Genomic DNA, 13,452 nt, shown 5'->3' with positions numbered 1-13,452 from the left:
TGACTCGGGAAACCGTTGGTTTCCAAGGCTACAGTACTTAAGGGCCAGTTCACCTCTGGGACAACCAGATCTTATTTTATTGTTGTTTGGGACAAGATCAACACAATCCTGAGTTATTTTTTGTGTTCAATCTGTGTTTTGAGATATTTTAGTATTTCAGCATGATTGATGATGCATTTTGCATCATATGATGCAGCATGATGACTCATATGTTGCAAAATTCATCATCATCATCATTCATGCTGAGATACTAAAATATCTCAAATCACAGAATGAACACAAGAAATAACTCAGGATTGTGTTGATCTTGTCCCAAAAAACAATACAATAAGATCTGGTTGTCCCAGAGGTGAACTGGCCCTTTAACATCACTCTTTACCTCACTTTTGTTTACTAATGCCAAATGAAAGGTTTATCCACTGAAGCCCTATTTCACACATTTTGTAAAAAAAACTGAAAATAGCCGATCTGCAATCACACAATGCAAGCTCACAAAAAAAAGGGAATTTTTTACCTTTTTGTATTGTTGTACTAGCCTGACTCTCAGACTGAATTGCATTTCGTTTCACTCACAAAATTTTAAAGGGGTGTGGCTAGCGATTCAGGGTCTGGAACCAGGCTATTGTCGTATTTTTCATATTGCAATAATAATGTGTAGCTGTCACGAAATCCCAAGGCAAACCTGAACTCACCATCAGCCATCAGACCACACCAGGTGGCACGTGGGAACCACTGCAGTAGGCTACTGTATATCAGTGTTGATTTCATCGACTAAAACTATGATGAAAAATGTTCGGCGACTACCTTTTTTCACTGACGAAAACTAAATAGAAACTAAATAAAAACTAAGCTATGATGACTAATATATTGACAATTTTGTCAACATAAAAACTAGACTAAAATGCCACGGTAGAGACTTGTGGAGAAGAGATCCAGTAGAACTAAAAGACAAGTCATTTTATGTTTGGTTGCACTTGGGTGTTGCACTCTGAAAATAGTAGATCTACAAGCTCACAACGCGTCGCAGCTTGTAGATAGGCTATTTTGCAACCAAGTGTGTGAAATCTGTGTGTGTGAAATCTGCCATTACGACGCCATCAAGTCCCGCCAAAAAGGTTTTTGTCGACAAAATCAACTGTACATTTAGTCGACTAAAATATTATATTTAGCCGACTAAAACTAGACTAAAACATTTCAGATGACTAAAATATGACTAAATCGCATTTTATTCAAACGACTGCAACTAAAACTAAATCAAAAATTTGCTGCCAAAATTAACACTGCTGTATATTATGACACATGAAAGCCACACACAATAGCCTAATAAGTCTTACCATCTGATGAGGAAACGGTAGATGAAATCTAGCTGTTCCGGCGTAGGAGGACAGTGATGGGCTACTAATCCAAAAGACGAATTTCCCCTCAGTAATCAATTAAAGCTCTGGTGGAATAATCTTTCCGATAGCAGCATGCCAGTATGCCCTGCTGGATCCTAGCATCATATTTGTTTTACCTCTGTAAAGGTTAGTTTAGTAGAAAAGGCTTCTGTAATATTCTTTCGTTGTTGTTTTATTTGCCTATTATTTGGTGGTAGGATTAAGGCCAGGAACGCATCTTTGTTATGTTAGATTTTCACCACATTTTCACCACATTTTCACCGCTGTATCTGCTATTTTTGAAAATCGTGAGCATTTGTGCAAGTCTTTAAATATATATATATATATTTTTTTAAAGCAAACTTTTGTAAAACTTTGCTTCTGCGGGGGTCCCTGGAACAAAAGATTTTGAGATGGGGGTCGGCGGTAAAACACATATATTTCTAGGGGTTCTTGACATTAAAAAGTTTGAGCACCACTGACTTTTTTAGGTATTTTTCAGGCCTAAACGGGCCGCTGTCTTTTGTGTGAAGTCCTCTGTGCTTGCTTCCAGACAGGCGGCTCTCTCCAGCAGAGGGCAGACGGGTGGAAGGAGAAAGTGAACGAGGCCAGAGCGTCCAGACCTCGGACCCCCAACCCTACAGATCAGGAGGCACAGGTAACAGTGAATAACAGAGCCCCCTCTAATCCAGTGGTTCTCAACCTGTGGGTCGGGACCCCCATTATTTTGGGAGGGTCCCCAGATGATTAACTTAATGTGCAACATTGTTTTCTCAACAGTTTTCTCAACAGTTACCAACATAAAGTTTAAGTGTATAGAGCATACATGGGCAACTGGAGGCACGGGGCCCACCTTCACTTAATGCGGCCCACAGGTTAATATCGAAATGCTGATATATAATTTATTTCAGCTGTTACAATTCCAAACATGCAAACATGAGCCGCTTTAATTACTTTAGTCCATATAAGTAGCTTAACTCATTCTGTGCCACAGGCCAAAATGCCTCCAAGGTAGCTGTGCCACGGTTTTGTATGTTTTTCTTTACTATGCAATGAAAAAAAAAGGATTTTTTTTTTATAATTTTCCCCCCACAGAAACAGACACAGTTGTTGTGATTCAGTGGCAAAAAGAATTTTGTCAATCGGACAAATGGTTCCAGAGATAGAGCTGTTTGAATCAAAAAAAGTGTCCATCCACTAGAATGGACACACATTTTCACACATTTTCTCAATCAGCTAAACGAGGGAGCGAACACACAAACAGAGAAAAGCATCTCTCTGATCTCAGGTCATTTTGACATCTTTAAAAAAAAAAAAAAAAAATGTTTTTTTTTTTTTTCTATGTAAAAAACACAAAAACCGTCATAAGCCGTCATTGGCACAGAATGACTAGCACTAGTCTTTTTTATGTCCAATGTAGCCTATTTGTATTTAAAGTTAACATAAGAACATATAAATGCATTTGAAATTAAATAAACTGCTACTTTTCAGTATTCCAATTCAAAAATAGTCACAATGTGACGTGTTATTTTGAGCTTGTACTGTAGATCTTCTGTTTTTGCTATTTTTGACTGCATGCATTGTGAAAATAATAGTGGCCCTCTCCCTCATCAAAGTTGCCCACTGGTATATAGAGGGTATCTGCACATTTCTGGTGTGACAATTTAAAGAGGTGGTGCCATAGTTTTGTACGTTTTCTGTTTTGTATGTGTCTATGGAGTTAACATTACTCTAATAGAACCCTATGTGTGGTTATAATGTGAAGATTTGTCTTCCCTGTGTATTTTTGGTTACTTCCTGAAAGCTGAAAGACTGGGCCTTAAAAGGAAAAACACAGATTAAATGACATCATATAATCATCCCCTCCCCTTTTACCATTCACCCAACACTGTGGGTGTGGCTAACCTCAGCTTGGCCACCAGCCACCAGACAACCAGGCCTACTTAATGAACTGGTAGGTGTGGCCACATAAAAACCCAATTTTAACACACTTAAAATTGGGGTTTTTCATGGCACTGCATCTTTAAGAACGTTTAATACCTCTAAAATGACAAATTAAACATTGGGCCAAATGGTCAAATATTAGAGGCTGAAATTGTGAAAATAGCCGATCTACATGCTCACAACGCCTCGCAACTGTGAGCATGTAGATCTGCTATTTTCACGATAGAACCGTGTCATACGAAATGTAATGCCTCAGCTCTTAGTGCTCGTCTGAATAGGTTGAGAACCACTTTTGATGTCTGTTTTAACCACGTGATTGGCTCCTGACCAGTTGCGTGGCTCTGTGAGCTCCCTCCTGCAGACGGTGGCTAAAGATGAAGACATGTCCTGGGCCAGGAGGGAGCAGCTGGCGCTGGGCAACGTCCCCTCCAGAGGTGGGAGAGAGACCGCTAGCACAACGTCGTTGTCAGGCGGAAACCCTGTACAGTGGTGTCCTGTTGACTTTGTCCTGCTTGCCAAACTGGTTTCCATAGAATCCTATAGGTACCTACATTAGGAACGCCCCCAGATTCTTTAGCTGCACCCACAGAAATATTTTATCTATTTCAACCAATCTTATGACACAATGGGAGGCCTCCAGAGGCGTGTTTTAGCCTAAACTCTTTGAAAAAGCAAAGGGGTGTAGTAAAAAACAGAACCTCTGGCAAAACCAAACCCATAGGTACCTTTGAGTACAAAGTCAACAGGAGACCACAGGTATGTCCAAAACCGTTCGTTTTGTATTTATCCTTTTGAAAATGATTTAAAACTAGTGAAAATAGCCGATCTACAAGCACTTTTTTGTGCTTGTAGATCGTCTGTTTTCACTAGTTTTGAGCTAGCCCCATATAGAACCTGCACCCGTCGCTGCATACTGTTGTGCTCCGATATGAGGTCCTACCGCGGTCTCCCAGGGCTGGGGTAAAACGCCTCCACGGTGAGGTAGAAAACACTTCCCAGGGTACATAAAACATGCACTACGGCGTTGGGAAAACAGTTTAAATCGCTTATTTAGTCTCATTCGATTCGGAAAAGCACCCGGCGTAGTCTCGCGTGGCCAGAATGTTGCCTGACACGATTTGCAAATGATCCCTGGCTACGCAAGACTACAGTACTGGCAACAGTTCCGGTTGAATGGGAAAACATTACAAAACTAACGATTTAAGCAGTTGTTTCATGCCGTGGTGCATGTTTTATGTAGCCTGGCGGGGCCCGACGTTATCTGTGTTCATTCCTTCCACAGTATAACGTCTGGCCTTTGGCCTATTGGCAGCTTGAAAAGTGGGCGGGAGTACTTGCCTTGACAGACAGACTCCTCTAACCAATCACCATCTCTCAGCCAGTCGGAAGAACGGCAAACAAACACGTCTTTTCGGCCGATAAACTCCACTAGCGCATCCTCCGTGTTGCTTTTTAATTGTTGTAATTGATTCCAACTCTGAAATAACTGCACTTATTGGTTGTTTTATGGTTAGAGCGTTAACTGTTACACTTTTTGCATCGCGAGGGCAGCCATTGTTGTTTTGAAAATGCTGCAGCCTGCAGCATGCATCTACGTCACCGTCTACACATGGACCAATCAGGGAAATCTTTTCACTTGTTGTCAGGAAGACATTACGTTTGTTGTGCCGTGCGGAAGCATAGTGCGGAAGCAGTCACTGATTGGCCCCGATCAGAGAATAATCGGTATACTCGCTGCCAATCAACGGAAGTCCAGACGTTATACTGTGGAAGGAATGAGTGAGTGAACGCAGATGACGTCGGGCCCCGCCAGGCTATGTTTTATGTACCCTGGGATGGGGAATCATAGTCTGGGAGCGTGGAACTACCTTTACTTTTTGGCCACACCAGCCCTGGGATACCTTGGTAGGACCTCATCTCGGAGCACAACAGTATGCAGCGACGGGTGAGGTTCTTGGAGATGCAAGGTTTCTGCCCGACAGTGACGATAAGCCTTTTTTCTTTTCTTTTTCATCTCTCTTTTTTTGTGTTCATACGAAGGTGTGAAGGGTGTACCGTTCTGTATGTTAATGGGGAATTATAGCAAACTTGAGAAAGTTCACAGACGCTAAAACCCTCTTTAAGGCTGAGAGGTGTGCCACTGAAGAACAGACTATGCTGTAAAAATGTCAGTAATTATAGCACTTAATGGGCTTTTCACTCCGGTTCTATGACAGGTCTCGGTAGGCGGCTGTAGTCAGCTAGCTATAAAAGTGTGTGTGTGGGTTTGTGTGTGTGCGTGCGTGTGTGCGTGTGTGCGTGCGTGTGTGTGCGTGCGTGCATGTATTTTGTTTGTCCAAAACTAATCTTGCAAGCCTCTTTACCAATCCACACTACATCTTGCGAACACTGCCATTGGCCAATTTAGTAAACCATTTCTGTCTGTACATTGTAATTACTGTACACAATTCAATGTTTGTGTTTTATGAACATACTGTAGGAGAGAATAAAGCATGATAGCCTGATTTATAATTTATACTTTATTATGTACTTTTGAGGTACTTTGGGGATATTCTTCAGCATTTTACACTCCACTACATCCACTTTGTGAGCTTGTAGATCTGCTATTTTCAAAAGTTTTTTTTTTAATACATTTTAAACTTACTCACAATAATTTAACTTCTGGCACTTTAAGTATATTTTGATGCCAATACTTTGGTACTTTTACTCAAAGACATTTTGAATACTGGAAAAAACTAAGACTAATTGTAACAGAGTATATCGTTGTTGTCGGGTGGAAACCTTGTATGTCCAAGACTGTTCGTTTTATATTTATCATTTTTAAAAATAACTAAACTAGTGAAAACAGCAGATCTACAAGCACACAACGCCTCGCACTGCGAGGCGTTGTGTGCTTGAAGATCGGCTGTTTTCACTACTTTTGTGCGACAGCCTTGTATGATGAAGCAGGGCTTTACTTGGTGAAACATACAAACTTGAAACTTGGAAATACGAGGTTTCTGCCCGACAGTGACGATATATCATGGCAGTACTGATACTTTCACTTAAGTAAAGCACGTGAGAGTGCTTCCGTCCATCACTGCCCATGCATTCCTCCCTCTCGTCCCTCTCTGACAGCACCGTCTCCCTTGCCCAGCCGCTCCCGCTCCAGCTCGGTGGGGGAGTCTCTGGGCCTGGGGGCGGGTAGAACCATGAAGGCCCTGGTGGCTCACCCCTCTTCCTCCAACCCCAAGCTGCTGCCCTTCACCAGGGGAGAAACCATCACCGTGTTGGTCCAGGAGCCGCGCAACGGATGGCTGTACGGACGCACGGAAGGCAACCTGCGGTATGCGAGCTGGGACAGAGGCTAATAGGGCCACCGTGTCAGATATGTGGGTTCCGATGGGATCCTGATTTTGGAGAGTCCTAAGACCAGTGATTTCTGTCACCGTTATATAGTAAAATATATAAAATATTGGATTTGTTTCTATTTAATTTAAGCTTCATTATATTAAACAGACCCCGGTCGGGTCATATACCAATGCTCCTGCTTGGCACTCGTTATCAAGGGTTGGATTGGGGGTAAGTCCCTGCGACATACTAGCGTCATGTCCAGGGAGTGTACTTCATAATAATAATAATAATGGATTGCATATTTATAGCGCTTTTCTAAGCAAGTTGCGAACTCAAAGTGCTTTACAATGGTCCATTCATTCATACATTTCTCCATTAGGACTACTTCAAGCTGCCTCACAGCCTTATGGGCCTCATGGCTCAGCAGGGCTTACTTACGTTATATTAAACAGTGAACAAACAATAAATATAACATTCACAAGAACTTTTAGAACCATTTTATTTAGTGAATTAAGTCACAGATACGTATATCTTCCAGACGGTGCGATGTACCTGTACAGTAGCAGTCCAGTTGTAGTTGATGCTGTGTTGTCTGTCTAATTGTTGGTCTCTGTTGTGGTTTGCTCCCAGCCAGGGCTGGTTCCCTGCAGCATACGTGGCCTCTTCTGAGGACTTTTCCAACACCTTAGGGACCAGGTACTGTATGGACTACTACCTACTCTGCCTCAACTCTTAGCAATAACATTAATACTTTCGCTACAAGCACTCATAAACACTCATAATGTTTCGTAATAATAATGATAACACCTTATAAAGAAGTGTATTATTACTGAGGTCAACTATTATAATACAACTGGTAGAGAGAAGACTTCATCTTTATTATACACATTTGATGAAGGACGAAGCACAACGGCACTTTATGGATGGGAACCCCTTTTTGTGTTTTCTTTTTACCTTTTCATGTTTGTGTTGTTGTTACTATGTACAGTATACAGCAACACAATTGTTTTGTAATTTTTTAATGTTTTTCTGAAAACCTAGGTCATGCTTTTGAAGGCTTTTTTAGAATTGGCCTTAGGTCCAAATGGGTTAAGTTTATGCCTAGATTATTTCATTTTTGTCTTTAGTCTTTGTCCACATTCGAGTACTAGATATCTTGTTATTGTCGCACAGGGTTAGGCAACCTTAGGCACGGGTGCCAACATTGGCACAGGGGAGGGTGATCACTGGCACTCTGGCAGAAGTGTGAGAGAGGATTTTTATTTTCAAGTCAAATATTGTTGTCTCCACCAGCCGAAGGCTGAGGGAGAGTATGTTTTCCCCTCCGTCCGTCCGTCCGTCCGTCCGTCCGTGCGTGCGTGCGTGCGTCCGTCCGTCCGTCCGTGCGTGCGTGCGTGCGTCCTCGCAGTTTGTGAGCAGCTAATCTCAGTCACCGTTGGCCCGATCGCTGCCAAACTGAGCACACACACTCCCTGGATGCCAATCTAGAACCTCTGCCCCACATTTTTCAAATCAGCCTCATGGTGGCGCTATAACAGGCCGATTTGTGTGGCCTGGTTGTTACCAGCTAATCTCTGGCGCCGTTGGCCCGATCGCTGCCAAACTGAGCACACACACTCCCTGGATGCTAATTCAGAACCTCTGCCCCACATTTTTTAAATCAGCCTCATGGTGGCGCTATAACAGGCCGATTTGTGTGGCCTGGTGGAGACCTGTGCTCGGAAGAGCACTGCTTCTAGTTTTAAATGTGGTCAATTAAATTAAGTCACCTAATTTGCAGCAACTTACATCCTGCACATAATTCTACGTTCATTAAAATTCTGAACTCTGACTGGGGAGGGAGTCGGGGAGATAGGTGAGTCTAATGATCGTTATAACAATGTCCTGACAATCAAAATATGTCATAATTTTGATCATTAAAATTCATGTTGGCATGGCACACTGACTATCTAGAAAATAAATACATGGCACTTCATTTCAAAAAGGTTGATGACCCCTGTTGTAGGGCATTCAGCAAATATTCGAATATCAAAGTCACTATTCGACATTGTTCACCGAAGTCGAATATTCGCTTATTTATATTTTTTTTTATTGTTTTCTCTTTAAAAATAATTTAAAAAATATTAAAAAAATATTAAAATATATATAGTTTATAAAGCTTGGCTAGATAGGAAGTCATAAGAATGAGTTGTCAGTGCCCCTGGTGAATGAATTTGTTAATGCTCTATATCAGGGGTTCTCAGACCTTTTTAGGCTGTGACCCCCAAAATAAACATATTTGAACTGGGGACCCCCACCCTGACAAGCACTTGGAATTGTAGGTATTACATTGATTGTGACTCGGTTCCGCAGATAGATATTGTGAAAATAGGTTGAAAAGTGGTGAAGTCCTCCTTTAACTCACTGAACGCCATAAACGCACTTCACGTCTTTGATCTTGAGTGCCATAAACGCACTTTACGTCTTTTTAATTAATCAAAAGTTTTATCATTTTTTCATAATTGTAATTTCAAAAAAATCGCTCTAGAAGTTAGCCATAAGGCTCCATGACCGGAGCGATACGGCCGATTTGACTGTAGCACCAGTGTAACACAGTCCGACAGGAAACCGGTATAACCGAACATTGGTTCCAGCCGTTTTAATGTTATCTTAAAACGTTCGTTTATACACTATCCGTGCTTCCCAGACGAAGTATAAGTACTCAAAAAACTCGAAAAAATCACGCGATTCCAGCCGTGCCATCCATTCGGCCATCAGAGCCCTTGATAGCGATCGCCAGGGCTCTGAAGTCTTATAGCATGTTAGCAAAAAGGCCTGGCACTGATGTAAACAACTAGGCCCGGACCAAAACAAAATTGACGAGTCTCTTCCTTCTTCTGTTTGTTGATCAGATAGTAGGAGAACACCACCTGGTGGTTTTCAAAGGCCTTAGCACTCTAGAACACACGCAGCAGTCATAATAACAGTATATATCAATGTGATCTAGGTCATCTTACACATGTTCTATTGAAGCCCAAATCTAATGATAGGATATATATAAATATACATGTTTTCCTTTGTAAGAGGGGTAGTGTGGCTTTCGATAGAAGCATAGATTTATATATGTAATTTAAGTACAAAATATGATTTTGGCCCCCATAAAAAGGTAAAATTAAACAAAATGGATGGCACCATTTTGATAGATTTGAAATAAAGGGTGGCATTCGGTGAGTTTTAAGTAAAGCACGTGAGAGTGCTTCCTTCCATCACTGCCCATGCATTCCTTTGCAGGCGTTGTGAGCATGTAGATTGGCTATTTTCACAATTTTCGCCGCTTGCTTACTTAATATTTGACGGTTTGGCCAGTCCTGTCGAGTATTCGACTATTCGAATACTTTGAGGTTGAATAATGTGAATACTAAAAATCACTATTCGTGAATGCCCTACCCTGTTGTAGCATGATACTGCCATTTTGACATATAAAGTAATTATTCCATCTTGATCAGTGGCACCTCTGTGAGAAGCCACAGCATGAACAACCTGCTGGATCCGACTGACACGGCCGCCGACCAACCGGAGAAGCAGGACAGCAGCAAGAGTCACGGGGACGCCCCGCCCCCGACCACGCCTCACCGCAGGGCTTCTGTGGACGTTCGCTCCGTCTCTCCTTCTCCCCCCGAGAGGAGGACGGAGCCTCCGCCGGCCGAGACCAAGACGGCTCCCCCGCCGCCTCCTCCCCCTCCTCCCCCGCCTCCTCCCCCGCAGAGCACCAGGCGCGGCTCGTTATCGGTCGAGCCGAAAAGGAAAGAGGAGGCGCCTAAAGATGGCAAGGTACAGTAGTAGCCACTTAAAGCCTACTGCAGGGGTCTTAAATCTGTCTGTATTTTGGATTCATGTCAATTTGTGCTCTCAGATATTTAACCACTTGAACAGTCAATACTTAAAACACTTGACCATTCATTATGTACTTAGTCTGCTCTTTTTCCCCTCTACACCAAACCTCTGCGTGGCGTTGTGAGCTTGTAGATCGGCTATTTTCGGCTAAAGTTCTCTCAATATGTACTCTAGGGTTCAAGTGGTTAATATAAAAAAGGAGAAAAAAAAGTTCCTACTCTTCGATTTGGAGGACCCCCTGTAGTAACTCTGAGGACCCCCTAGGGGTCCCAGACCCCCTGTTGAAGACCCCTGGCCTACTGTATGTGTATATATACTTTGTTGACCGGAGTGCAATCGTGAAAAAGTCTTTGAATATTTCAAATCCTTCAAAGGTTTTTTGAAAAACCTATGTTTCTATGTCAGTGGTGCTTAAACCTTTTCATGTGAAGGACCCCCAAAATTATATGCATTTGGCCGCGGACCCCCATCTCAAAAGATTTAGTACCAGGGACCCCCCCAGAAGCAAAGTCTGAGTACAAAAAATACATATATTCAAAGATTTGCTAATTTCTTTCATGACTTTTCAAAAATAGCAGATCTACAATTATTCAATAGCTAAAGTATAAAATATTTCCAGGCCCCTCCACCTTGGGCCCTAGTAACTCAGTCCCATTTTCACCCCCCTTATGACTGTGAGCAGGCCCCGATTTGACCACCAGCAAAGCCCTGCTTCATCATACAAGGCCGTCGCACAAAAGTAGTGAAAACAGCAGATCTACAAGCACACAACGCCTCGCACCGCAAGACGTTGTGTGCTTGTAGATCGGCTGTCTTCACTAGTTTAAATCGTTTTTAAAATGATAAATACAAAACAAACGGATTTGGACATACAAGGTTTCCAACCGACAATGACGTTATTTTTGTCAACTTTTGAGTAAACAAAACAACTTCCTGACATCTCTGTGCTCATGTTTTACCTCTCACCTTTTTAGACACTGTCTCCCCATGGAAAACCGGAGAATCCACTCTTCCCCAAGTAAGTGTGCATGTGTGTGTGTAGTTGTGTACCGTGCATCTGCTGTACGTGTACGCACATTGATTTGTGCTGTTTGTGCTGTCAGTAAATGCTATATGAAATAATGGTATCCTCTCGTCTTGTTTATTTTCAGAGGCACGAACCCATTCGCCACAGTGAAACTGAAACCCACGACGACTAACGACAGATCCGCCCCTCAGATTCATTGACCAATCCGCGCTTTGCAATTTGGAGTCTGCCAGGTCAAATTTAGAAAAAAAAAATTCAGGGTAAGCTAATTAACCTTTTATGAAAGATAACGGCAGAAAATGTGTAAAAAGAAGTCATAAGCTATACTGTAGGCCTATATCAAATGAATCCCCTTGATAGGTTTTCTTTTCTTGCACAATTACAACAGCAAGGACCAGGAAAAAGAAAATGTGCAATGGTCAGGGTGTAAACTTATTATCAAACTACCAAAACCAATAATTTTGTCATTTTTAATTTTAGTTTTTCTCCATATGATGTATGATGTGATCCTGTGATAATGATGTTACATTTCTCAACCAATCTATTTGTTGATAATACTTTATGTTATAGATAGGCAGACATGGCATACATTCTGTCTCTTTGCATTGGGTCTGCACACTAATAATGACAGCTCTTGTGACATTTGATAGTCCTTGACTTTGAGATTGGTGAAAACAGCAAACCATAACAATGATCATAATGTGAATATGTGAGTACAGTATCTTGACTTTTACCAATGCACAGGATCTGGTGTAAATACCACTTATTGCTTTTCTGATGTAGAAACCTGTACTGTACGTGAGATGACACTGGTGTTAACATGTGGACACCTGCCATTACAGATATTACAATATATTTTATTTATCAATCGCACACCTACACTTACTGTAGGCTTCCACTTATAACATTTATTCCAGTCATTGTAAATGTATACCACTGTTGTATAATGCAGATGTACTTTCTTCTAAACGTATTCTTTTTGAATATGATATATCGTCGTTGTCGTGTGGAAACCTTGTATGTCCAAAAGTAACCGTTCGTTTTGTATGTATCATTTAAAAAATGATTTAGGCACCGGCTACATAGAGCTGGATATTTCTGAAGCTAGACATTTTTTTATGCGTTTGGGGCTTGCAGCCACACGAAGCTAGATATTTCACCTGCGAAGCTGGATATTTTTGAAACCGGATAAATAAGTGGAGAGATTGAAAAATATCCGATTCACTGGATCCGTGTAGACAGGGAACCCGGATATCTCTGAAGACTTTACCGCACACAACGCCTCGCACCGCGAGGCGTTGTGTGCTTGTAGATCTGCTGTTTTCACTACTTTTGTGTGACGGCCTTGTATGATGAAGCAGGGCTTTATTTGCGGGGAAAAACGTACAAATTTGAAACTTGGGAGATACAAGGTTTCTGCCCGACAGTTACGATATGAATGCAGCAGCCTTTGAAGTATTAATCCATTTGCCCTTTTTGTGAGTTCCATGTTATTGTGTCCACCGCGGTTGACGACAAGTAAAGAGGCGGTATATTAACTCAAGGCATTTTTTATTTGTTTCTTATTTGGATCAGTTTTTCTCTGTTCATAGTGCTTGTTTTTTCTATCAGCTTATCTTCTACATCATCTCATCATAGAGAGGGAGCAAGGAGGGAGGAATGGAGGAGAGGAGACAAGGAAGGAGGAGGCAGGATTATGTGACGTAAGTAAGAAGGAGCCCCGCAAAAAAACAAAAAAAGAAAAAAAGAAAAAAAAAGAAAGAAAAGAAAAAAAGTGGAAAAAGAAATTAAAGAAAAAGAAAAAAAGAACGGGGATAACTCGGTATAAAACACAGAAGGTAAACAGGAAAAGGCGAGTTAAGCAGGTAAAGCACAAGTAAATTATGATTCCATTATGAG

General features: G+C 41.7%; 1 protein-coding gene across 1 annotated transcript in view; it reads left to right on the top strand.

The window, feature by feature from the left end:
• The window catches only part of baiap2l2b (BAR/IMD domain containing adaptor protein 2 like 2b), a 23,802-nt gene extending 11,575 nt beyond the window's left edge, over window positions 1-12,227 (top strand). Inside the window, exons 8-14 of the mRNA XM_080721692.1 lie at window positions 1,930-2,034; window positions 3,652-3,754; window positions 6,438-6,645; window positions 7,284-7,349; window positions 10,139-10,463; window positions 11,501-11,544; window positions 11,678-12,227. Of these exons, the coding sequence (XP_080577818.1) occupies window positions 1,930-2,034; window positions 3,652-3,754; window positions 6,438-6,645; window positions 7,284-7,349; window positions 10,139-10,463; window positions 11,501-11,544; window positions 11,678-11,753 (927 nt within the window). The 3' untranslated portion in view covers window positions 11,754-12,227. The remainder of the gene's footprint in view (window positions 1-1,929; window positions 2,035-3,651; window positions 3,755-6,437; window positions 6,646-7,283; window positions 7,350-10,138; window positions 10,464-11,500; window positions 11,545-11,677) is intronic.
• The last annotated feature ends 1,225 nt before the right edge of the window (window positions 12,228-13,452 follow it).

This window comes from Nannobrachium achirus, assembly GCF_963921795.1.
Source record: "Nannobrachium achirus genome assembly, chromosome: 3".
NCBI classification, from domain to species: Eukaryota; Metazoa; Chordata; class Actinopteri; order Myctophiformes; family Myctophidae; genus Nannobrachium; species Nannobrachium achirus.
Note: the sequence above shows the minus strand (reverse complement) of the source record. Positions and strands in the feature narration are given on the sequence as shown.